This window comes from Lampris incognitus, chromosome 1, assembly GCF_029633865.1.
Source record: "Lampris incognitus isolate fLamInc1 chromosome 1, fLamInc1.hap2, whole genome shotgun sequence".
Classification (NCBI taxonomy): domain Eukaryota; kingdom Metazoa; phylum Chordata; class Actinopteri; order Lampriformes; family Lampridae; genus Lampris; species Lampris incognitus.
Window position 1 is genome coordinate 126,887,498 of NC_079211.1, and position 26,898 is coordinate 126,914,395.

Below are 26,898 nucleotides of genomic sequence, written 5' to 3' on the forward strand. Positions count from 1 at the left end.
GCCCATGTAATGTAAAAATCTTTGTAGAGTTTTTCTTTGTCAAAAAAAAAGGATGATATACTACACATTAGGTGAAATAAAAGTATTGGCGGGGGGGGGGGGAGACTTTGAAAACACTTGAGCAGTGTCAAGCCCCCACAGCTGAAAAATAAAATGTTCGTGACATTTCTGTTGGGTTTGAGAGAAAACTGTCACATTTTCCAGCTAACAGTATTTTATTCTCCCAGGTCTGTCAGAAGAGAGTAAGATACAGACGCCAGCCTTTACAGATGCCGTTCGCCTCCACCGCCAAGCGCTGGGCCATTACGGCACCTGGGACATGATGTGTGGTACGCCACCACAGGTAAGAATCCATCACCACCTCTATGTGATCGAGTCTAAGTACTGGATTTACCTCAGCATTCACACCTCAACCGGTGTTACACAGATGTTACTTTTAGCTGACTGACATAGAAACAGTTTTAATACAAACTGTGTTTTGTTTTGTTTATAAATTTGATTTCTTTGTCACTAGCAAATATTTACAACAGCAGAAACGAGTCTCCATTATGTCCATGTAGGAACATCTCATCTCCTAAAATGGTGTTTCCCAGTCCAGTCCTCAAGGCTTCCCTGGTCTGCAGATTTTTCATTGCAACCCTGCATATTTAGTCCTGCATGCACTTACTCCACCAATCAGTACGTCATTATGTCAGATTTGGCACACCTGGGATAATTATCAAGTACCATAATGTAATTGGTTGGGTTGGTTGCATTATACTTAACATTCCCAAACAGTTGAATGTGATGAACCTGCTTTTTTATTCTCAAAATATGGTATTTTTGCATATATAAGCAGAATGTTGAGATATACTATATGTGAGTGTGTGTGTGTTTGTGTATGTATATATATATATATATATAGGGTTTTTTTCCGAAACCGTCAATGGTGTTGAGTGCTCGACTAATGAGGAGCAGAATATGAACACGGATAGAGTGCGAAACAGGCCTGTACTGCTATGCATTAAAATCTTTTTTCCTGTGTCCGTGTTGATATATATATATATATATATATATATATATATATACATACATACATACATACATACATACATACATACATACAGCGTTTATTTTCTGCAAACCATCAATGGCGTTGTTGATAAAAGTGCTCAACAAATGAGCAGCGGAATATTAAGATAGATGTAGGAAAAAAAACTTTGATACATTGCGGTACAAGTACTATATATATATATGTGTGTGTGTGTGTATATAGATATGTGTGTGTATGTATTTATATGTATATGTATAGCATTGTTTTTTCCCCGAAATCGTCAATGGTGTTGATAGAAGTGCTCAACTAATGAGCAGAGTATCAATACAGATGCAGGAAAAAAAGTTTTAATACAAGCCTGTTTCGTGCATCGTGCACTCATCAGCTGCTAATGTGATTCACATTCGCATGAAACAGGCGTGTACTGCTATGTATTAAAAAAAAATTTCCTGCATCTGTATTGATATATGTATAGAGGCGCTGAGTGTGGATGAGATTCGCCCTGAGATGCTGAAGGCTCTGGACATTGTTGGGCTGGCTTGGCTGACACGCCTCTTCTTCAGTGTCGCGTGGTGGTCGAGGACAATACCTGTGGAGTGGCAGACTGGGGTGGTGGTTCCCATGTTTAAAAAGATGGACCGGAGGGTGTGCTCTAATTATTGGGGCATCACATTGCTCAGCCTCCCTGGGAAAGTCTACTCTAGGGTGTTGGAAAGGAAGCTCCGACTGATTGTCGAACCTCAATTCCAGGAAGAACAATGCAGAGTCCGTCCTGGCTGTAGAACAACAGACCAACTCTTTACCCTTGCGGAAGTGCTGAGGGGGGCATGGAAGTTTGACCAGCCAGTCTACATGTGTTTTATGGACTTGGAGAAGGTTTACGACTGTGTACCCCGGGGGCACTCTGTGGGGGGTACTGTGGGAGTATGGGGTACCAGGGCAGTTGCTACAAGCCATCCGGTCCTTGTATAACCAAAGTAAGAGCTGTGTCTGCATTCTCAACACAAAGTCAAACATGTTTTCGGTGGGTGTTGGACTCCGTCAAGGTTGTCCCTTGTCTCCGATTCTGTTTGTGATATTCATGGACAGGATCTCAAGGCACAGCCAAGGTGAGGAGTGTGTCCGTTTTGGGAACCTCAGAATTGCATCTCTGCTCTTCACAGATGATGTGGTTTTGTTGGCTTCATCAGAACACGACCTCCAGCACACACTGGGGCTGTTTGCAGCTGAGTGTGAAATGGCTGGGATTAGAGTCAGCACCTCCAAGTCTGAGGCCATGGTTCTCTACCGAAAATGGTGGATTGCTCCCTCCGGTTTGGGGATGAGTTGTTGCCACAAGTGAAGGGGTTCGAGTATCTCGGGGTCTTGTTCATGAGTGAGGGTAGGATGGAGCGGGAGATTGACAGGTGGATTGGTGCAGCATCAGCAGTAATGTGGCTGTTGTACCAGACCATTGTGGTGAAGAGGGAGCCGAGCCAGAAGGCAAAGCTCTCAATTTACCAGTCAATCTTCGTTCCAACCCTCACCTATGGTCATGAGCTTTGGGTAGTGACCGAAAGGGTGAGATTGCGGATACAAGTGGCTGAAATTAGTTTCATTCGTAGGGTGTCTCGGCTTAGCCTTAGAAATAGGGTGAGGAGCTCGGACACCGGGAGGGAGCTTGGAGTAGAGCCGCTGCTCCTTCGTGTCGAAAGGAGCCAGTTGAGGTGGTTCGGGCATCTGATTAGGATGCCTCCTGGGCACCTTGCTTTGGAGGTTTACCAGGCACAGCCAACTGGGGGGAGACCCTGGGGTAGACCCAGAACTCGCTGGAGGGACTATATGTCCAGTGTAGCCTAGGAATGCCTTGGGATCCCCAGGAGGAGCTGGAGGGCGTTGCTGGGGAGAGGGACAGCTGGAGTGCCCTACTTAGCCTGCTGCCACCATGAGCCGACCCTGGAGAAGCGGCTGAAGATGAATGAATGAATGAATGAATATATATATCTACTCCTGTATTTTCACAATGTGTGTGTGGTGTGTGTCTGTGTGAGAGTCTATAAACGGCCAAACTAAAGCACTTGGGGCCTTGATTCTTTTTGGAAGTTATTGGGGATGATCAGGGGCACCTATAAAAAATAGCAGAAAATTAAAATTAAGCATAATTAATTATGCATAAATATGCAAAATATGCACTTTTCTAAAAACGGCTGAAAACCACTTTTCTCGGCATTTCAGATGATTCTGAGCATCTTTGATTTTTTCACCTATAAAAAAAAATTTCTGGGACTTAGAAATGTTTTGGCATTATGCAAAATGAATGCATTTTGCAAAAACACACTTGTGATCCTAATTTTTTTTGGAGGTGGTAGGTATTGTTCCAGAGAGGACCAGAAAAATAGCAGAAAATTAAAATAATTATGCATAATTATGCAAAATGTGCATTTTCTAAAAATGGTTAAGGACCACTTTTCTCAGCATTTCAGATGATTCTGAGTATTTGGGGGGAGGGGTAAACCACTTTTCTCGGCATTTCAGATGATTCTGAGCATTGGGGGGGAGGGAGTTGGAGTGGGGGGGGGGTTTAGGGGCAGGGGGAAGGCGGTTAGCTGGCAGGATGAAGAGGAGGGAGATTTAGACGGGTGGATAACCAAACCGTCTACTCCTGTATTTTCACAATGTGTGTGTGGTGTGTGTCTGTGTGAGAGTCTATAAACGGCCAAACTAAAGCACTTGGGGCCGTGATTCTTTTTGGAGGTTATTGGGGATGATCAGGGGCACCTATAAAAAATAGCAGAAAATTAAAATTATGCATAATTAATTATGCAAAATATGCACTTTTCTAAAAATGGCTAAAAACCACTCTTCTCGGCATTTCAGATGATTCTGAGCATCTTTGATTTTTTTCACCTATAACATTTTTTTTTCTGGGACTTAGAAATGTTTTGGCATTATGCAAAATAAATGCATTTTTGCAAAAATGCACTTATGATCCTCATTTTTTTTGGAGGTGGTAGGTGTTCCAGAGAGGACCAGAAAAATAGCAGAAAATTAAAATAATTTTAATAATTATGCATAATTATGCAAAATATGCATTTTCTAAAAATGGCTAAAAACCACTTTTCTCGGCATTTCAGATGATTCTGAGCATTTGGGGGGAGGGAGTTGGAGTGGGGGCGGGTTTAGGGGCAGGGGGAAGGCGGCTAGCTGGCAGGATGAAGAGGAGGGAGATTTAGACGGGTGGATAACCAAACCGCTACATTGTAGCGGGGTTCTTCTAGTATATATATATATATATATATATATATATATATATATAAAATCTATTAACGCGGATACAGGAAAAAAGATTTTAATGCATAGCAGTACAGGCCTGTTTCGTGCGTCTCGCATTAGCAGCTGATGAGTGCGAAACACACGAAACAAGCCTGTACTGCTATGCATTAAAATCTTTTTTCCTGTATCTGTGTTGATATATTCCTTTCCTCATTAGTCGAGCACTCAACACCATTGACGGTTTCGAGAAAAAAAACGCTATATATATATATATGGTGTGTGTGTCTGTATATATATTGTAGCGAATTCAGGGGGCAGTCCGGCAGACCGTCGCCACATCCGGGACATGAACCCATGGCTCCCACACCGCAAGCGACAACGTTAACCAGTCGACTAAAGGGTCCGACCCGTTAGTCAAGGACCAACATGTCTACTTATCCATGAACTTTACACTACCCCCTCCTTCGGGAAGTACATCCCCGCGCTTCAGCATATCAGCTCCCTCATGCCTCTGGGCGCACGCGCTTCCGATGACCTCACGGTCTCACCACCCCACTTCTGACACCAATGTAGCGAATTCAAGGGGCAGTCCGGGAGACCGTCGCCACATCCGGGACGTGAACCCGTGGCTCCCACCCCGCAAACGACAACGTTAACCAGTCGACTAAAGGGTCCGACCCGTTAGTCAAGGACCAACCTGTCTACTTACTATCCATGAACGTTACAATATATATATAATGTATGTACTTGATAATATGTCCCATATGCTGAAATAATTTTAAATCCAGTTTATGGTGGCCAATGATCGCAAAATTCATTTGGCACATTTTGGTATCTTGCTAGCCAGTGTTTTCTGATTAGAACAAAACCCATAAATAATGTTTGTTTTCCTGTCAAAGTGACGGGTAAATAAAGATAAACTTGTCGGCAGCAGCCAAAAATCGAGCTAACAACATTTTACTAGTGGCTGACGTGAATTTTCCAAACTAGAATATTCCTCTCACATGGTGTCTGTTTACTGAATTGGCTTTTGATGGCGCTGTTTGTGTTGTGAAGCATTTTGACCACCATGGTATAATTGTGCTCTGTCCTTTTTTCTTTATTTTTTTATAATCCAAATTGAAACATGTTCATCAGTCTTTTCAACGAGTCACTGTATGGAGAGGGCCTTCCAGCGTTGGGCTTCATTATGATGTTGGATCCTGCTTGCTGACTGAGAAAGGCCCACATCTTCCTCTTATCAGTAGGATAAATTCCGTCAGAGAATATTAGGGGTTTTTTTTTTTCCCCTCCCGATTTGCTGTTTACTGCCTAGGCAACCTACTTTTGGTATGACTTATCCAGAAGTCTTGAAACTGCATTCAGATTGTTGCTTTTTTCTTGCGGACTCCTCTAGGGATACTGGTAATTGCATTGGTGTTTGAGCGAGATCAGTTTGAAATAAAATGGAGTCATCAGTGTCGCTGTGTCAGCAGCTTCTCAACCGGCGCCGTACCAAAAATCCTAAATGGAACCTATTGGTGTTGTATCTGATGGTGAAGGTTTTCTACAAAGTCTGTCTGGTAATCTGGTTATCCGCTGCAACAACTTTGCTTCCTCTTCAAACTCGCCACTATACCTGCCTCATTCTTCACATTTGGCTACTATCTGAAAGACGTGAAATGCTATGCACCATATTGTTCTTCAAGCGAAAGTCCAACCTGACGGTAACCATTAAAATGAGCATCTACAAAACGGTTCATGATGTTATTTTTGGTTTTCTCACAGAGCTAATTGTCTTAGATAAACCAATGACAGAACGTATCAAAGACATTTGTGTGCATGCAAATCTTAGAGGTGTGTGTGTGTGTGTGTGTGTGTGTGTGTGTGTGTGTGTGTGTGTGTGTGTGTGTGTGTGTGTGTGTGTGTGTGTGTGTGTGTGAGAGAGAACACGTGCATTTCTACAAGCACACCCAGCAGGGCTGGCAGGCATGCCTACTAGGTGAATGAGTTGGTCATTTTGTCATCTTTTCTCTGTAATTACAGTCTGCTGGAGTCTGTATGTATGATGGCTTGGGATTTATCCCCAATTTGACTCTGTCATAATCACACACACACACACACACACAATGCATTATGCTCTGTACCAGGGCCTACGACTACAGGATGCTGTTAGTCATCTGTCAGCATTGGTTCGCTCCTGCTTTCACAGCACTTCCTGCTCTGTTGGAGCAGGAAATGGTAGCCATTGCGAAGTCCAGAATATATGTAGTATTGGAAAACCAAATGTATATTTAAATCAGTATGTATTACTTTCTTATACTGTCTTTTATATTTGTGTTGTCTTTCCACATGCCAGTTTTTTGTATGTCATTGAATGCAAGATTCCTCCGACAACATGGATGGCTTACATTCTGTGTTCACGATGCTCAGATTGTCTCCGTTTCCACCATCACCATGACAATTTGATCACTTTTTGTGTTCACCAATCTGATTCTTGTCTTTGGGTCCGTTTCCATAAAGATCCTGTCTAACCTGGTGATGGAGGGCCTCCTCCCCGAGCTGAGGGAGCTCATCTGCCCTCGACTCAAAGGCAAGATGTACGAGCGGCAGAGGAACTGGATGCTGGTGAGTGGTGCCAATGATTTCAACGAAGTTATCCCTGTAATTGGCCGAAAATTGGATTTCTATATTCTTGTACTACAGTCTTGTACTTTAAGGTCTTAAATCCAGAGTATGTATGTATTCGGTGTCTTGCTCAGTACAACAAGCGGAGTTTATATACACTACCGTTCAAAAGTTTGGGATCACCCAAACAATTTCGTGTTTTCCATGAAAAGTCACACTTATTCACCACCATATGTTGTGAAATGAATAGAAAATAGAGTCAAGACATTGACAAGGTTAGAAATAATGATTTGTATTTGAAATAAGATTTTTTTTACATCAAACTTTGCTTTCGTCAAAGAATCCTCCATTTGCAGCAATTACAGCATTGCAGACCTTTGGCATTCTAGCTGTTAATTTGTTGAGGTAATCTGGAGAAATTGCACCCCACGCTTCCAGAAGCAGCTCCCACAAGTTGGATTGGTTGGATGGGCACTTCTTTGAGCAGATTGAGTTTCTGGAGCATCACATTTGTGGGGTCAATTAAACGCTCAAAATGGCCAGAAAAAGAGAACTTTCATCTGAAACTCGACAGTCTATTCTTTTTCTTAGAAATGAAGGCTATTCCATGCGAGAAATTGCTAAGAAATTGAAGATTTCCTACACCGGTGTGTACTACTCCCTTCAGAGGACAGCACAAACAGGCTCTAACAGGTACTATTTAATGAAGATGCCAGTTGGGGACCTGTGAGGCGTCTGTTTCTCAAACTAGAGACTCTAATGTACTTATCTTCTTGCTCAGTTGTGCAACGCGGCCTCCCACTTCTTTTTCTACTCTGGTTAGAGCCTGTTTGTGCTGTCCTCTGAAGGGAGTAGTACACACCGGTGTAGGAAATCTTCAATTTCTTAGCAATTTCTCGCATGGAATAGCCTTCATTTCTAAGAACAAGAATAGACTGTCGAGTTTCAGATGAAAGTTCTCTTTTTCTGGCCATTTTGAGCGTTTAATTGACCCCACAAATGTGATGCTCCAGAAACTCAATCTGCTCAAAGAAGTGCCCATCCAACCAATCCAACTTGTGGGAGCTGCTTCTGGAAGCATGGGGTGCAATTTCTCCAGATTACCTCAACAAATTAACAGCTAGAATGCCAAAGGTCTGCAATGCTGTAATTGCTGCAAATGGAGGATTCTTTGACGAAAGCAAAGTTTGATGTAAAAAAAATCTTATTTCAAATACAAATCATTATTTCTAACCTTGTCAATGTCTTGACTCTATTTTCTATTCATTTCACAACATATGGTGGTGAATAAGTGTGACTTTTCATGGAAAACACAAAATTGTTTGGGTGATCCCAAACTTTTGAACGGTAGTGTACTTTTTCATCAATGGTTTTAATGATTAGTCCATGACTTCTCCATGACTTTTAGCTATAATCCGTTTGTTTGCATGTTGTCGACATCTTCTGGTGGTGAGAGGTAATCGAAACATAAATTCGAACATCAAGATTTATTATTTGTTGAACTGATGAAATTAGACTGTTAGACAGCAGTGATGTAAGTATTACAGTAACTGATGGATATGCTGCTGTTGCTGTATATTTGTTTGTTAATCTGTGACTAAAATAAGCAATTTTTTTTAGAGCTGCCATAGAAAAGGTGCATTTTAACACTATAAAATGTGAAAGTTGGTCTTTATTTCTAAAACTGTAAATGAGGACTCTTCTCAAAAACTTTTGCAAGTGGTATTTTGGATTCTTCCATTTGATGCCGCTGACTATTGAAACGCACTTGCCCAACATGCTATCAAAAAGATGGCTAACTGATGTGAACTAGCCAGTGGTGGCACATGTTAGCATACAGAGACAAACTGTTGTATGCACACACACACACACACACACACACACACACACACACACACACAACACGGAAATATTAAAAGCCCACCACAACCTTTCCACCTGCTGTTACTTTCTTTTTTTAATCACTGATCAATCTTTAACAGAAATGATGCAGGTTTAGTCAGAGTTCCATGACTTTTCCAAATTATAACGTTCCATGACTGTATGAACCCTGATAAAGTTGTTGCAGTGAGAAAAATCTGGTACAGTGTTAATTCACACATTCTCTGTGACCACGAGCACATGCTGTCCTGCCCTAAACCTGTTTCCACTGCTTTGCTTTGTGTTGAGCAGATCAGTGATGCAGTGTACAGCCTGGTGCAGCACCAGTGCCAAACCCAGTACGAGGCAGTGGTGCAGAAATGTGAGGCAGGGCGTCCCCTGCTGGAAGCCTCCATACGCACAGACATGGATCAGATCATCACCTCCAAGGAGCACGTCACCCACAAGATACGAGGTCAGTTTGTGCAGGTTGAGTTCTTAAGTCTTCTCACATGCATGTAGTTGGTATGTTTTTTTGTTTTTGTTTTTTTTTCTTGTGCTCATACTGTCTTTCATTCACAAAATAGTTTTTAACCATCCATATGGTCTATAAATGATATAAGGGCTATTGCATCATTGGCCACCTGTGTGTGCCCTTGTTCAGAGGGTGTTTGCATGCAAGTATCAGGAATTGCATGCTAAATCAAAGGATTGAATTCAGTTCCAAAGACAATCCCGATAATTTGATTTATGCCACAGGCATGTTGTGAAACCATTATTCAAACCAGCCGACACGCCTTTCTTAAATACTCTGCATTCTTTCAACCAATTTATTCTGTTTTGCTAGCAGTTTGATAGCCTTTGGTTGCATCCAGGAAGGTGGTGGCTGTCTGGCAGAACAGAATCGATGCAGACTGACAGCATTCCATCTGCTGATTATATACAATCGCATCTCATTTGCAGATCTGTCACAACTGCCATCTTTAAAGAATCTCTGACAGTGTTCAGGCATGTGACCAGAACCGTTAAAAGCAGGGAAAACCATCTCTCACTCAAAATGTATAAATGCTGTGTCCACAAAAATATAAAATCCTCAGCCAGCACCCTGCACACCACCCTTAAATCATTGGGTTTGCCTTAAAATCTTATTTTGTAGACATTAAGACAAAATAAACTGAATACTTGACTTGTGGGGCAAAATGTCACCTGACTTAAGTTTTTTTATTAGGATTATGAGCGTTGTGATGATGATGATTGTCATCATCATAGATTCTAACAAGTTTATAAGCTGATTTACTTTTTTTTTATTCACATATATTGGTAAATAAAAAAGTAGACTAGCTATATCGATAGTCACTGGGAAATGTTTCCGATTGTTGATACTTGAAAGAGGGGATTGATGACAAGCACGTCCTCTACTAATATGATCACACCTGATTTGCCGCTGCTCAAATCGTATTTATCAGGAATCACATCTTACATCTAACACATACTCGGATAAAGACTGAAATGTTTTGGGTCTCTGATACTAACTTGAATCTTCTCTGACGTCGTCCTGTCCAGCGGTGGTGCTGCCCAAAGCAGAGAAGCTGCTGAAGGTGAGCATTCAGCCTTACATCGCCTCCATCTTGGAAGCGCTGATGGAGCCCACCAGCCGGGGCTTCTCGGAGGTCCGTGATGTCTTCTTCGGCGAGCTGGTGGATATGAGCAGGAACACGCTCAACAGTGGCACCAGAGAGACGGTAGCAGAGGTGAGGACATGTGGAGAGATGAGTGGGGGTGGATGAGACACACACCAGTGAGCAGTTGTGTTGAGATTGCAGATACAGCTGGCTATCATCAAAAGACCTTTGTGGTGTGAGAAAAACTAAATCCTCAAAAGTGTTTGTATTCAGAAAATGTACGTAAAAATGTGCATTCAATTCAGGGAATGCTGCTCTGCTCTCTGTGTCTCTTTCCTTCACCTTTCTCGTCAGTTTTCTTTTTTGAGTTGTAACATGTCATTTCATGTTTTATGTGTTTTTAACTTCATAGTCAGAGTTGCTAAATTACATTACATTACAGCCATTTAGCCGAGACTTTTATCCAAAGTGACTTACAATAAGTGCATTTTATGTAGGAAATCAGGAGACCTACTAGTCATCAGAGGTCATAAGTGCATCTAAACAAGCATCTAAGAGCAAAACCAGTGCTAAAGTAAAAGTGCAAGAAAGAGTTTTTTTTTTTAATGAGTGAATACTATAAGTGCTAAGAGCAAGTAACAGGGTAGTAGTTCTTAAAGAGGTGAGTTTTCAACCTGCACTGAAAGATGGGCAGCAACTCCGCTGTCCTGACATCAGTGGGGAGTTCATTCCACCACTGTGGGGTCAGGACAGAAAGCCGTGACCGGGTCGATTGGCTGCAGGGGCCACTGAGCGACGGGGCAACCAGGTGTCCCGAGGCAGCAGAGCGAAGTGGTCGGGCAGGGGTGTAGGGCTTGACCATGGCCTGGAGATAGGAAGGAGCTGTTCCTTTCACTGCCCTGTAGGCTAGCACCGGAGTCTTAAACTGGATGCGAGCAGCTACTGGGAGCCAGTGTAGGGACATGAGAAGGGGAGTTGTGTGGGAGAACTTAGGGTGGTTGAACACCAGACGAGCTGCAGCTTTCTGAACAAGCTCCAGAGGTCTGATGGCCGGGGCGCCAGCAAGGAGGGAGTTGTCATAGTCCAGCCGGGAGATGACCAGAGCATGGATGAGCACCTGTGCCGTCTCGTCAGTGAGGAATGGGCGAATCCTCCTGATGTTATAGAGGAGAAATCTGCAGGAGCGAGCAACCGATGCAATGTTTGCAGCAAACGACAGTTGGTCGTCCAGGATCACACCCAGATTTCTCACAGTCCGAGTTGGCGTCACCAGTGTTGTCAATGGTGATGGCAGGTCTCAGTGTGGGCAACCTTTCCTCGAGAGGAACATCAGCTCTGTCTTGTCCAGATTGAGCTTCAGGTGGTGTGTCTGTCATTTGAGTCATGTGTGTTTGGTGGGCTCCATTTGCAGATTTAACTGTTTCAATTATGAATCTATGAGAGATCCCTTGTCTCTAATGCATGTTTAATGTGCGCATGATTTTAGTGAGGTTTTTAAATGTGTTGTGTGCTTGAGATGAGACAAAGGAAAAATTTCCAGCCTTGGTTGGACAATAAAGTTCTATTCTATTTGTACATAATTTCCACCCATAATCATTTATATATCATTTATTTATGTTCAACCTCATCCTGCACTGCTACATATCACTGGCGTTGGCACACATGCTTGTATGTTAATATATATGTATGTGTGTGTTTGTATGTAAAGTACATTGTGAGTTCTAACAGAAGGAAAATTGCTCATGTGTAAAAGCATACTTGGCCAATAAAGCCTGACTCTGACTCTACTGTAGATTAATTTTACAAATAAACGTACCAATATTGCATTTCTGTACTTCCCTCCCTCCCTTTCCCCAGCACATGGAGAAGATCTCCATGTTGGCGTTCCACCCGGTAAAGATGCAGAGCTGCTATGAGAAGGTGGAGCAGCTCAGTCTGGAAGGGCTACAGGAGAGATTTGACGTCTCCAGTCCCTCAGTGTTTGTCCAGAGGGCTCAGATCCTCATGAGAGAGGTGAGCCTCCAACAATACCTGGTTATGCAATAAAATCACTCTCTTTTCTGGTCAGAGCAAAACATCCATCCATTATCCAAACCGCTTATCCTGCTCAGGGTCGAGGGGATGCTGCAGCCTGTCCCAGCAGTCATTGGGCAGCGGGTGGGGAGACACCCTTGACAGGCCACCAGGCCATCACAGGGCCGACATACGCACACACATTCACACCTAAGGACAATTTAGTATGGCCGATTCCCCTGACCTACATGTCTTTGGACTGTGGGAGGAAACTGGAGCACCCAGAGGAAACCCATGCAAACCCACTGTTTTGCTCTGCAAAACTGCAATGATAATTATACCAGATAGTTCATCCACGGCTGTATGCATATTTTTCATCCACCACTGTGCACATATTTTGCTTTACCCTGGGATTCTGCAAGAAGTCTAGTTTTACCTAACTCTAAATAAAAAAGTCTCTTCAGATCTGACTTGCTATTGCACGCCACTCCTCCTTGAGTAAGGCATACAACCCTCAGCTGTTGTCTGGGATTTGTTTGGTGGTCAATCATCAAAATTTTGTGCCCAGATGTTATGATGTGCATCATTGTATGAACTAGAGGGCTGAAACAGAGTGTCTTCACTCAGCAAACCAGCCCTTATCTCCTTTGTCAGAAATATATGAGTGTGTATTGTCTCCCGTTGGCATGCACTGCACTGCATTTAGATTTAAAACCACTGTGCCAAAAAGTGTCTGCACTGTTTTGACTGAAGTTAAGAACCTGGCAGTTCCATTCCATTGTTATTAAATACACACACACACACTCTTTTATGTAGAATTGCAATTGTCAACTCTGATGGGGGTTTTGAATGTCTGAGAAATACATTACAGCTGGCCTCCTTCATATTCATTATAATTAAAACTCCATATATTTCAAAGCTCTATACTCATTTCTACACATTTTAATTTCTAACCTGAATGCACAGGTGTTTTGGTTGTTCATAGATGTCCAAGTGTTTGGCCATAAACTATTCTCAACAACAACAAATGTCACAACATATAAACCAACATAGTGTTAACAGCAGCATAAAATTTGCTGTTACATGTGTATTGGGAAATGGCAACAGTTTAAAAAAAGTGAAAATTAAGGTTAAACAGTTTACAAGCTGATTTTACTCGAGCTCTCAGACTTGTGCAGCAACTGCTTTTTTTTTCTTCTTCGATTTCTTAAACTTGCAGGGGAAAGATCCCATTGTCGAACATTAATCAGTTTCCTCCTGCAGTGGAGGAATTGCATGGCCCAGTGTGCCTTGGAGCCAGGGGCCGATGGGAGGGCCAGACAATTTTTGGAGAGTCCAAAGAATGAAAATCCAAGTTCATTCAAAGTTCATACAGAAATATGAACTATTTGAGACTCTGTTTGAACTAATCTTAAGAAAATGCCACTGTGTTTTGAGAACTTTCAAGAAACAAGGGACAGTATTTTAAAAGTGACGTTTTTTTTTCTTATTTCAAATTATTATCATGTGATTATAAGACATCCCACACACTGTAATATCAAAAATTAGGTGTGCAAAGACTGTTTGATGGAATTCAATACATTGTCATTTGAACTTATTTCACTACTTATGCTCATTTTGAAATATAAATTTGAGTAAACTTGACTTAAAACAATACTTTTACACTGCATACAAAGCTTTGACTGGTTAGAAGCTTACACATTGTGTCCATTTGTTTGATTTTTTTTTTTATACATGTCGAGAGGTTTTGACAAGGCTCAGTTTTTCTGTCAGAAAGTCTGATTCCATCATGCCACACTCCAAATAAAGTTGTAGGTGAAGAGCTTCATCTGATTACTTAGTCTGGCACCTCTCCTCTGTTGCTCTCCCTGAGATTTCTTCCTATTTTCTCTCCCTGTTAAAGAGGTTTTTTTTAAGTAGTTGTTCCTTATCTGATGCAAGGGTCTAAGGATAGAATGTTGTGTTTCTGTAAAGCCCCTTGAGGCAAACTTGTGATATTGGGCTATACAAATAAAATTCACTTAACCTACTCCGATTAACTGTTTTTCACCCTGTAAAATAAATATACTGACACTAAATAGGATGCTAAATACACTAATAATAAATCAACTAATATATCGACATGTAACACATACAAATAGTAACCCAAATATGTGCAGCTATAGTTCAGCAAAATCAAGAATTATGTATAGTCTATGATTCCAGATTCCACATCAATGGATTCAAGATAGAACATTGAAGCTATGCGACAGAAGACGCGAAGCCAAGGCTCTGAAGAATGCAAGGAGGAATACAGAAAATGTAACAAGAGAAGTGCAAGCTGCGATGAAGAAAGATGAGGAGGAATGGATTGAACAAGAATGTCGAAGTACTGATAACAACCTGAGGCACAACAACACTAAAAGAAGATGGCTGTGCGAATTCGCGTTTGCAGCGGCCTCACCCAGTGCCGGTGTCGGAAGATGGCGGCACAAATTCTAATTTGTAGCGGCCTCACTCAGTACTGTCCATGCAATGTCTTTGTCTATGTCTGTGTCTTAAGTTTTGTCTTCGTTTGATGGCTGGGAGAGCTGGCACTGGATCGGCTGAGAGAACGGGGTAGGCTAAGCTAACTGCTAGCCCACGCAGACCGGCACTTCCGATAACACCGAGGGCGGTCTGGCAGCTGCCTCAACTGGTGTTGACTGGTGTTTTTGATGTCGTTGTGAGGAGTGTGTGGAGGTGTGTCAAGGGTGTCTGGCTGGGTGAGCTGGCACTGGATCGGCTGGGAGAGCTTGGTCTGCTTTGTCCAGTGGGCCTGGGGACCACAGCCCCTGCCTGGAGCTGTGCCTGAGGAGGAAACACTGAGGTCGATCTGACAGGACGCTGAAGCGGGGCAGGCTAAGCAAACTGCTAACCCATGCAGACCGGTGGTTCCAACAGTCATCCTGGCTGGCATTTGTTCCCTTGGACAGTGATTTTTTTTTTTTTTTTTGTATGTTAGTTTGGGTATGTGTGTTCTTGTAGTTTTTAGATGTGTTTTTGTCTTTGTGTTGTACTGCTGTGGGCTGGGGGAAACTGCATTTCATTTCATTTCATGTATGCAAGTGCATGAAGTGAAATGATAAAGTGTTCCTGATTCCTGAAATGGCTTTCTAAACAGTGAAGAAATTAACTACAGAGCAAAACGTAAAGACATATGCTATTAACGATGCAAATAGCGAACTGATCTCAGACAAAAAGGTGATTGCAAAGAGGGGAGCGGAATACTGCAGTGAGCTTTACAATTATGACCTCAAGGAAAATCAGGAAGTATACAACCAACTGATAGATGATGAGAACAAAGGCGCAGAAGACGAAGATCACATCTTAAGATGTGAAGTTGAAGAAGCCATCAAACAAATGAAAAACGACAAAGCACAAGGAGTAGACAATATACCAGCAGAACTAATCAAAAATGGCAGCGACGAAGTTATAGACATCTTACTTAGCATCTGCAATACAATTTATCGCCTGACGAAATGGCCTATGCGGTGGGCTATCTCGGTACTGATTCCGCTTCCAAAGAAAGGAAACCTGAAATGATGCAGCAACTACAAAACCATTAGTGTAATCAGCCATGCCAGCAAGGTAATGCTCAGGATCATTCTCAGGAGAATCACACCACAGGTTGAGCAGATTCTTGCTGAAGAACAAGCTGGTTTCAGGTCTGGAAGAAGCACAACTGAGAAAATCTTAAATTTGAGGGTTCTTTGTGAGAAATGTGTAGAACATCAATGAGAAGTCCACCACAGCTTTATTGATTTTAAGAAAGGCTTCGACAGAGTGTGGCAACAGGCTCTATGGAAAATCATGAGAAAACATAACATCAATGAACACCTTGTCCAAGTTATCGAAGCTCTTTATAAAGATTCGAAAAGTGCAGTGCTGGTGGACAGCACACTCAGCGACTGGTTCACTACAAAAGTAGGAGTGAGACGAGGTTGTTTACCATCACCATGCCTTTTCAATGTATTCCTTGAAGAGATCGTCACCAGTGCTATGGAGGGTTTTGAACCAACTCTCACAATCGGAGGAAGAAAAATCACCAACCTTCGCTTTGCAGATGATATAGATCTAATCGCCAGCAACAGGGAAGAACTAGCTGGAATAACCAGAAGACTGGTCAAGGCGGCTAAGGACATTGAGCAGTACTCAAAAAAGTAAAATCATGACAACAAAAGATCACCCGAGGAGGGACACTGAAGAGATTGAAGAGCAGAACACAGAAATCATTGTTGGCAGTGAAAAACTTGAGGAAGTCACGTCTTTCAAATATCTCAGATCTGTGATTAATGAAGACGGAAGATCAGAAAAAGAGATTAGGAGCAAAATCACCATCGCAACAAGCACAATGACCAAGCTCAACACAATCTGGAAAAATAAAAACCTTGGAATGAAGTCAAAAATGCAACTGCTCCACACCATCATAATAACAATTCTTCTATAAGGTGCAGAATCCTGGACCCTGACAAAAACTATGGAGAAAAAAATACAAGCCTTTTAACTTAGAGCATATAGAAGAATGCTGCAAATCCCACACACAGCGCACGTCACCAACATTGAAGTGCTGAACAGAGTTAAGGAAGCTATTGGTCACCATGATAGTTTACTGACAATGGTATAAAAAAAAAAGGAAATTAAACTGGTTTGGGCACGTTTGCCGAAGGGAAAGGACACTTGCAAAGGACATCCTGTGAGGCCTGGTAGAAGGGACTAGGAAGAGAGAGAGACTGAGAAAAACCTGGGTAAACGACATCGGAGAATGGCTACAGATGAGCGTAGTGAAGGCGGGGAGAGCAGCGATGAATAGGGAACGGTGGAAGAGACTTGTTGAGACATCAGCTGTGCTCCTACGACCTCCATAGGTTATGGAACTGATGATGATGATTCCAGATAAGCTAAAGAGTAACTGAAGCTGTGTTATCATATCAAGTTTATGCAGTCATTTACATTTTTAGATTGCAGGGATTTTTTTGATTTGTTTGAAGATGTAATCTCATAAGCTACTATTCAACCTTACAAACCCACACTGACCATTGTTATGGGCAGTGACCATGCAGTGCAGCCTAAGTACTTAAAAGCCACATCTTGTGTGTGTGTGTGTGTGTGTGTGTGTGTGTGTGTGTGTGTGTGTGCGTGATTGTGTGCGTGATTGTGTGCGTGCGTGCACACACACAGCAAATGGACAATGCAGTGTATACCTTTGAGCAGATCCTTCATCAGAGTTTGGACTCCCAGGGCCCTGATGAGCTGTGTAAGGCCATTCAACGCTGCCAGGATCGAGTCATCAAGGTAAACGCAAACCTTACAACTACCGTGTGTCAGATCTTTCTTTTTTTTTTTTATCTTGACATGTCAGAAACACATCTATAACCATCACCAATTTCTTGTTGGTAAAAGGCAAGTAGCAACTCTACACCTCTCCATTCTCCCATTAGCCAGTTGTGTTAATTTTCATTTCTATATTGGGGATTATTGTCAGCATTGTACATGCTAGCTTTGTGGTATTGAAAAACAAATTAGCAATGATTGGCCCTTCATTTTTCACAATTTCCTTTTGTGTTTTGTTGCCCATAGAAATTTGACTATGACAGCAGCACAGTGAGGAAGCGGTTCTTTCGCGAAGCGCTCCTTCAGATCTTTATTCCTTACATGTTGAAGCAGCTCACCCCCTCCTGTGCCTCGGTAAGTCCCAGTACGCACCACCCGCACTCCTATTCACATCCCAGTTATTAAAAGTAAATTAAAAAAAATTTGATATTCATTCAAAGTGCTTTGCGCCAAAAGGTCTGGAAATTGCTAATGAGTCAAGTCAATTGGATTGCTTCCTTGGACTTTCATATTCGTTGGTCAACCAAAAAACGGAGCCCAATATTCAAACGTACACAGGGGAATACTAGCCATCAGAATTATATGTAATATGACCAAAGCGGAATTTGATTATTGCAAATGTATAGGGACCCTGTTATTTTTTTATTTTTTTATTTTTTTTTGCATTTTTGCCTTTATATATATGAGAGAGAGAGAGAGAGAGAGAGAGAGAGAGAGAGAGAGAGAGAGAGAGAGAGAGAGAGAGAGAGAGAGAGAGAGAGAGAGAGAGAGAGAGAGAGAGAGAGAGAGAGAGAGAGAGAGAGAGAGAGAGAGAGAGAGAGAGAGAGACCCCTATTATTTCTAGACTGTTATTGATATCTAAGACAGATATTTGGTTCATATTCACATGAGCATGCAGAAAAATGCCACTCACTGATGAGTTAAAAGTGTGGCAGAAATGAATGGCATTAACTGACACCCATAAAAATCCCTCATAAGAGAAAGGAGGTGTCGATAGAAAAGCTCCACTGACCTATCACCTATCCAGAAATAACGTCTCCTTCCACATAAAGGGTGTGGCACATATCAGCTGTATGTTGATAGCGTCGTTCTCTTTCTATTCAGATAAGCAGAATCGACCTTTGACAAAGCCTTAATACATGTAACATATGAATTCAATATATGGTTCTATGGCACCAGTAGTGTTGAGTCAACCGGCTAAGGTGTGTGTGTGTGTGTGTGTGTGTGTGTGTGTGTGTGTGTGTGTGTGTGTGTGTGTGTGTGTGTGTGTGTGTGTGTGTGTGTGTGTGTGTGTGTTTGTGTGTGTGGTGGTGGTGGGAAGGGTTTCTTTGTTGCAGTATATATGTGCACATCATAAACTAATCTGATATACCTAGGGAGAAGCTTGTTGACGTCATTTAGCAGATTAGGGAATTTGTAATTTACAGACAGCTGTGAAATACTCACTTATCTCCCTTTGGAAAACGTCTGTAGTCAATTACCAGTATTTGGGTTTTTGTATGATATGTGATGGGCTGCGCATAAACTTCCACCAATGTAGGTACGTGTTTAAGTATTTGACCCTTGTAGTCTACTCTGACATTCCTGACTTTTTTTATTTCTGATGTAAATTGGAATAATTTATGAACAGTGATTGAGCAATAGTCTGAGCCTCCATTCAAGTCCAAAAGCAGGTGGATAATGCTAACATATCAAGATGTTTTCCATCTATGTACAGTTTCCGTGAGATCAGCAGCTCCTATGAAATGAGAGTATATTCCTGAATATATCTGAAATCGGAAAACTCTCACAAATATTGCATCTCTTGTGTAAACATCTGTGTGACTGATTTACAAAGTGTTTGTGTCTTGCATGATAAATGAGGCCCATTGTGAGTATACAGTGCATACCTGGATATGCTGCCAAACCAGCACATCCATCCTCTTGTTTCTCCTCTCCTCTGACTCCTCTGTTTCATTTGCTGAATGCCAGGAGCTGCCTCGCTTCCAGGAGCTGATCTTTGAGGACTTCTCCCGATTCATCCTGGTCATCAACATCTTCGAGGAGGTGGTACTACAGTCCATCATGAAGGACATCATGATGGGTCAGTCTCACATTGTCTTGGTTTTGTCATGCGCATGTGGAAGAAAATATTTGTATGTGTGTGTATGTGATATTCTTACATCACCTTTTGAGCTGGACATTTTTTCTGAACTGCTCTGTCTCTGGTGGTCATGTTTAGTCAGAATTCTTTATTCGCTAAAGTACATTCAGACATGGAAGGAATTTGGCTTGGCATATTGCTCCATTGAAATTAACACACAGCAAGGATACACAAAATAAAAAGGTAGCAGGCTACAGATAAAAAATAGGATAGGGTGAATAAATATGGCTAAAAATTGCAGATTGTATTGTAAGTTGTTAATTGTAATTTTCAAGTGTAAAAGAGGGGAAAGAAATTTATCATTGCACTGTCCTAATCTGATTTAGATTACATCCATATTTACTCAGAGGAATTTGAAAATGCTGGTTTCATGATGCAAATGGGTAGAGTTTTCCTTCTGATTGTTTTTAGGAAAGTTCAGTGTCCACATTGATATGCCAAAACAGTAGAAAAAAAACAAAAAACGCTGAAGTTTCTTCTATTGGTTGCACACACACAACTTGAGCTGACCTGAGATCGCATGACAATAATATGTCAATGTTTTCAAAAAAAGTTCAGTTTTCGCCATCCACACTACAATACTAAACTGCCATTTTCAAATTCATCCACTTTGGAGAGCGTTGTTGAAAAGCATAATTTTACCATGGTCATCAATGCTGGCTAAGTGTGGATGGAAAGCCAAAATGCTAGAAGAAAAAAGAAAAGGTGTTTGTGAATTTATCTGTGCCAATGTTGACATACTCTTAGATTTTGAGGTGGAGTTGATGGCGGTGCTTGTTGTCAACTGTGTGCTGTCTGTGATACATGGCGTTGCTGTTTTTAATCAGTATGAAAGCTCGGGAAGAGACTGTTCTTATGAATGCTAGTTATTGTGTAATGGTCCTTTAACGCTTTTCGAATGGGAGGGGTTGAAACGTGATGGCCAGGGTGGGAAGGGGGTCAACTGATGATTTTTATTCATTCCTGTTTCATGTTTGTTTCAACTTAAACGTATTTTTGTCTCATTCAAGCTGTGAAGGAGGCAGCTGTCCAGAGAAGGCACAACCTGTACAGGGACAGCATCGTCCTCACCAACAGTGACCCCAACCTGCTCCTCCTCGGGGAGAACCCTTCCATCGACTGGGCTGGCGAGTATGGAGCCCAGGAGGATGCAGACAGCGCTGGAGAGGTCGCGGAGGCAGAGAGCGAGGAGTCGCAGAAGAGGCGGAGGATGAAGCAGGTTGTGTCCATGATCCAGGTGGAAGGCTCGCCAGTTCTGCCCGGTGAGTCTTGCGTGGAGGTGCCAGGGGTCGATGACATCCCAGAGGAGGAAGGGGAGGGTGAGGAAGACAAGGATGCTGGAGCCAACAGCAAATCCAGCAAGCCCGGGCAGAGCCAATTTGAAACTAGTCCCAAAGTCTCAGAGAACCCTCCAGCCCTCACAAATGGTTCGGTCCTAAAGGAAGGGGGCGCATTTACATCAGAGGAGCAAATTACACAGGGCCTTGCTGTTGATGTTGACCAGGAACTAGAATCTGTCAAAGTAAGCCCACCACGGGACCCAGAAGCTACCCCAATCACACAAAACACCATTCAGGAAGTAGATGCTGCCATGCAAGAAGAGGATGGCCAGCCGGATACTGAGGAGGGAACTGGTCAGGAGGAGGGAACTGGTCAGGAGGGGGGAACTGGTCAGGAGGAAGGAACTGGTCAGGAGCAGCTCATGAACACAAACCAGGAAGTGACGTCAACTTTAGAGCAGGTATCTTTGCCGCCGCTGCCACCACCCTCTGAGAACATGGAGGCACTCTCAACCGGACCCAAAGACATGGAACAGGGCTCCACATTTACTCCAGAAAGCAGCCAGGACTTTGGTTCAGAGGCGGAGCCAACCACAGCAGACTTTCCACCACCTCCACAAGATGACAGTGAGTTTCAATCCCCCATCAGCAAGGCAATGGCAGAGGAGAAAATCACACCGGAGAGCACTGGGGCTCTGCCGGTTGGAGAGGGACCGCCACAGGTGGAAACAATATCAAAACCCAGTGACTCTGAAACTGGTGAGGAAGACTCCACAAGCAACAACTAGTGAACAAAATTATCTACCCTTTCGTAACCTAAACTGCATTACAACTTCTTTTTTTTCCCCAGAGACAGAATGGAATTTCATTTTATTTTCATAATCGGCCATTTTATTCATAAAGCATCAGCTTCCATACCAGTTTTGTCCATAATAGTAATGTAGCATGTCTTCTGGAAAATTGTACGCATAATCTAGTCTACACTAATGACCAATATTTCACTGAGCAGGGCTCAGATGCCTTTTTATATTTGTACTTGGCAACACTCCTCCAACAGAATAAAGGCTTTATTAGCTACCTACTCTGTCTGATGGGAAAGCTTGAGCTATGCAATTCATTCTCATATATAAACGCCACACTTTTTGTATTTGTTTGGTGAGAAGTTCGCACGGTGTCCTTTATGGTATAATGTAAATATGTTAAGTTAAGAGAACACTCTTCCGGTTGAGGTGCCTTTGGTGAGATATGGGAATTTAACTGAGTTGCTCCAAGTTGATCAGTCTGATTTGTTTTACTACTGTATTTCCTACTGTCTGACCTGCAATATGACTCAGCAATTTGAATTATTATTAGATTAATTTCTGCATGAGCTAAATGTGTATTAGAACAAGGAGAACAATACTTCTAACCAACTGCGATGATAATATTATTAATGGTAATGGGCTGAAAGACGACCATCGTTCAAAATGATGCAATACTGTATATAATCATTTTAAGATGGTGTAGGGAAAATCTTGCATTAGAATATGTATTTTTTTTTCCTTTGCTTCTCAAATATTATAAATGACAATCTGTCATATATCTTGATGCACAGAACTTTTGCTCAATTTTTGACAATTACCCTTGTGTTGGCTGTAATAACACCTTTTTCCATTGGTTTTGACTTCGCATTGAGATCTTATTTGTACCGCTCTAATGGTCATCTGGACTTTATGGATGATGTAACTCTCAAACAGTCATTTGACATTTGTATGGTTTAGTCAGCGCTATAGTTGATTTTTTTTGTTGCCCCTTTATTGTTTTAATTTATTATATTTTGCACGTCACATCCCTTTACTCCCTCTTGTTATTGATGAGTGTACTTTTAGATTTATTTTATTCTGAGAGATGCAAATGACCGTTGATAATAAATCATTATCTATTAAATAATATAACATTTTGTCTGTGGCCCTTGTCTTGCTGTGGGTTATCCTTTTACATGGCTCACTGAATCTCTGTAAAGGAGTAGGAGTGTGTTAAATCTTTCAAAGTCTCAATATATACATTACACATTATGGTAACACTTTATAATGAGTAGCTGTCATGTCAATTTTATTTCTATAGCAATGAATAAATAGTAATGGGGCACTTCTAAGCTCTTACTACACACTTGTTAACATTAGTAGATGGCGTAAAATTATTAATAACCGCCTTATTACCAGAATACTGTCTAAACAAAAATATTTGCCTTAACCTGAATTTGTAAATTGTTGAGACTGGATAGGTGTGTGCGCGTGTATATGCATATATACATGTATAGAGAGAGCGATATGAGAGAGACTGAGAGAATACATAGACAATAGAAAGATGGATGGATAGTTCATAGCCTACCTACAGCACAATTTCAAATGGTCAAAAGAGAAGCTGTGTTGACTGAATCATGAAACAGGTTGACAGTTTATAGTCTCACAACCAGCTCATCACTTTTCAATGAAGGCCAACTGCAGCTCGATGGTTCATACGCAGATTGAATAGAGTCGTGACTAATATGACTAAAAGGTTCATTTTAATTATGCCATCCGCCTTGATCACAACAAAATTCGTCCTTCTTACGATAATGCACTTATTTGCATTTTTTCTGCACGGTACACATGAGGGCATTGGTGTGTGTCAGCAAATGGGCACAGCTGTAATTTGTTCGGCAATGATTTATGATTAATACAGGAGAGAACATTAATGTGCAACGTGGTCACGTTAGTCCTCGACTCATCGCGCGAGTCGTTATGAGCGTCGTTACGTCACGGTTTACGTACGGCGTCTCTCCGACAGCTCAGCAGCGTCAGCAGCGTAGCGTTTCACTACAACGCTGCTAAACGCTGCTGTCTTTTCCACACGGAGGACCGGGCATCCTGCGCAAAAATATCAAGACGCGTCCTCCAGCGGCTGTTGGGGATGTTTTTTGTAAAGTCTTTTATCGTCTCTACCGTCATATCCAGACGGTGACAACTGTTCTCTACCGTGTTTTATGTTTTGTCTTTTGTTTTGTTTTGTTTTGGGTTTTTTTTAAACTAATTGACCTTAAACACGGGTATGTGGGAATGAGCTGCACCGACTCGCCACCTTGTTTAGTATAACCATCCGTCAGCATGCTGTCTTCACGAAGAGCGGCCGGACAGCGACCGTGGGCCCTACTTCTACCAGTACTCTTTATCTTAACACGCCACGTCGAAGATGGCACCTGTTCGACAGGTAAGGACGCTTAATTGAGCATAACGGGATGTTTGATTGGAGGAGGTATAACAACCAAATTGGGAAATAAAGCGCGACATTTATTTCTGAGGGGATGCCACTGTCGAATATATCCGTCGTCATTCTTCCAAGTTTTTTTAACCCTTTTTATTTTATTTCGTTTTTTGTACGGTGAACGAATACGTTTTGCTTCTTCATTGATGGTGGCCTCGTAGCCCCTCCTCTCCTTCCTTATGATGGTGTACAGCTTGTATGTCCCAATGCTGTCACGTCTGGCACATCGATAAAAAAAATAAAACTGTTGATTGGGGGGGGGTCTGCATCAGGCAGAGGATAAATCACCGTTTAAAAAGAGATTGTCGTATTAAGTGCAGCCGAGTGTTTCCCATCGTGTCTCATGACGTAAATACACTTACATAGCTACCCGACATAGTGACATCTGACTAAGGGTTAACCTGACAAGTTGTGATGTACGTATGTGTCTGTCTATCCATCCATCTATCTGTCTATCCGTTCATCCATCTATCTATCTGTCTGTCTGTCTATATCTATCTAGCTATCTTATTGTCTGGACACGTGACAGAAGCACAGACACACCAAAAAATTGTCGATTCGGGTCAATTTATTTATAAAGCACATTTTAGAACAACCAGCATTTACCCACAGTGATGTACAATTCACAAGTACAACAAAAGACAATGTCAAAAGAAAAACACACATAGCAGAATAGAGGACATGCAGTATACACCAACACAAATACACAAACCTCCTTAGTGTCACAATGACAACTGGTGTTTGAGAAGCACATCGGTATCAGTCATCAAACTATTTATGTAGCACATTTCCTACAATTAAAAGGGATGCAATGCACTTGACCTCAAGTGAAAGCACACAGATTAAAATGAAGGTAGTAATAAAAGAAGAAAACAAACAGAATAAACAAATAAATAAAAATTATAAATTAAACCAGAGCAAGGATGTTGAAAGGATAATAAAATAAAATGACGAGTCAAATTAAAATTGCCTAAGTATCACAAAGTAGATGCACATTAACTCATTTACTAAAAAGAAGTGCAAATGACATAATGTCAGAGCCTTACCTGTCAAACCGAAGGTGTGAGGTGATGGATGACAGGGAACACATTCCCCCTGTCAGAACTGAAGTGGCTCTTTCATCAGTTTCACATAACCTGACGTCACAGACTTATTTTGGGAGACAGACGAATGTGGAAAACATTTAATAGAGCGAACAGCATAAAGACAGCTATAAAATGGTAGAAAATCATTGTGTATTACACAATGCATTGGGGGAAAAGTCTAATTCTAAGCTAAATTTCAAAGCCATACTCGTTTACTGTCTGCAGAATATTACTAAATTTAAAATTTTGGTAAATGATAATATGGTGATAAAGTTTTTCTAGCAAATATCAGATTGTTCTCAATTGCAGTGAATAGGACTAACATATACATTTTATATATATATATATATATATACACACACACACACACACACATTATATATGTGTGTGTGTGTGTGTGTGTATATACATATATATAATATATAAGTAGGGAAAAAAACTTTAATTCATAGCCGTACAAGCCTGTACGGCTATGAATTAAAGTTTTTTCCTACATCTATCTTAATATTCCGCTCCTCATTTGTTTAGCACTCTCATCAACACCATAGACGGTTTCTGAAAAAATGCTATATATATGATTGCTTATAGCATGAAACAGGCTTGTACTGCCTCATAAAGAATTGACTTGACTCACTGGATTATATATATAGAGAGAGAGAGAGAGAGAGAGAGAGAGAGAGAGAGAGAGAGAGAGAGAGAGAGAGAGAGAGAGAGAGAGAGAGAGAGAGAGAGAGAGAGAGAGAGAGAGAGAGAGAGAGAGAGAGAGAGAGAGAGAGAGAGAGAGAACGACCTCGGCGTTGTTGGTGACGTGTTCTTGCCGGCTAGGCCGCGGAACCATAAACTATTATTGCTATTGTTGTTGTTTGATATCATAATAATTGTTTTTGCTGTTATTACAATCATTGTTGCTGTTGTGCTGTTGTCTTACATGCTTTGGCAATATGTACAAAAACATATGTCGTGCCAATAAAGCAAATATTGAATTGAATAGAATTTAATTGAATTGAGAGAGACTGAGAGAGACAGAGAGAGAGAGAGACAGAGAGAGAGAGAAAGACGTATGGGGGTACATTATAGTACACTATAGTACATTCTGATGGCTTGTATGACATTATTAGCAGACAAAGTACTTTACTCACTAGGAAACATCTTCGGACAGAAGATGTTTGGGTACCAAGACTATTTCAGATTTATTTTCATTTAGCTGCAAATCATTTTATGAAATTTTGCATTTTATGTTGCCACTGGATTCCTTGAGGGTCATCGGTGCATTCGTTTCACTTAGTTTTAGAGACAGGAGTCTGTCACTTGCATGACACTGAAGGAAATATTGAGTTTATGGATGGTTTTTGTTAAAAGTAAGTAGACC

The 26,898-nt window shown here is 41.5% G+C and overlaps 2 protein-coding genes across 3 annotated transcripts in view; both read left to right on the forward strand.

Moving 5' to 3' along the window:
* Positions 1-23,103, forward strand: part of LOC130113808 (protein Niban 2-like) — a 53,339-nt gene extending 30,236 nt beyond the window's left edge. The window contains exons 6-14 of one of the 2 annotated variants that reach the window (XM_056281457.1): positions 228-343; positions 6,788-6,892; positions 9,065-9,227; positions 10,316-10,503; positions 12,232-12,387; positions 17,587-17,700; positions 17,986-18,093; positions 19,711-19,822; positions 20,893-23,103. In XM_056281457.1, coding sequence (XP_056137432.1) covers positions 228-343; positions 6,788-6,892; positions 9,065-9,227; positions 10,316-10,503; positions 12,232-12,387; positions 17,587-17,700; positions 17,986-18,093; positions 19,711-19,822; positions 20,893-21,950 — 2,120 coding nt within the window. In that variant the 3' untranslated portion in view covers positions 21,951-23,103. Of the gene's footprint in view, positions 1-227; positions 344-5,714; positions 5,992-6,787; positions 6,893-9,064; positions 9,228-10,315; positions 10,504-12,231; positions 12,388-17,586; positions 17,701-17,985; positions 18,094-19,710; positions 19,823-20,892 lie in introns of those variants that run through there. The other variant, XM_056281466.1, reaches the window with a different exon arrangement.
* Positions 23,104-24,041: 938 nt separating this feature from the next.
* Positions 24,042-26,898, forward strand: part of npdc1b (neural proliferation, differentiation and control, 1b) — a 111,353-nt gene continuing 108,496 nt past the window's right edge. Inside the window, exon 1 of the mRNA XM_056276095.1 lies at positions 24,042-24,390. Within this exon, the coding sequence (XP_056132070.1) occupies positions 24,288-24,390 (103 nt within the window). The 5' untranslated portion in view covers positions 24,042-24,287. The remainder of the gene's footprint in view (positions 24,391-26,898) is intronic.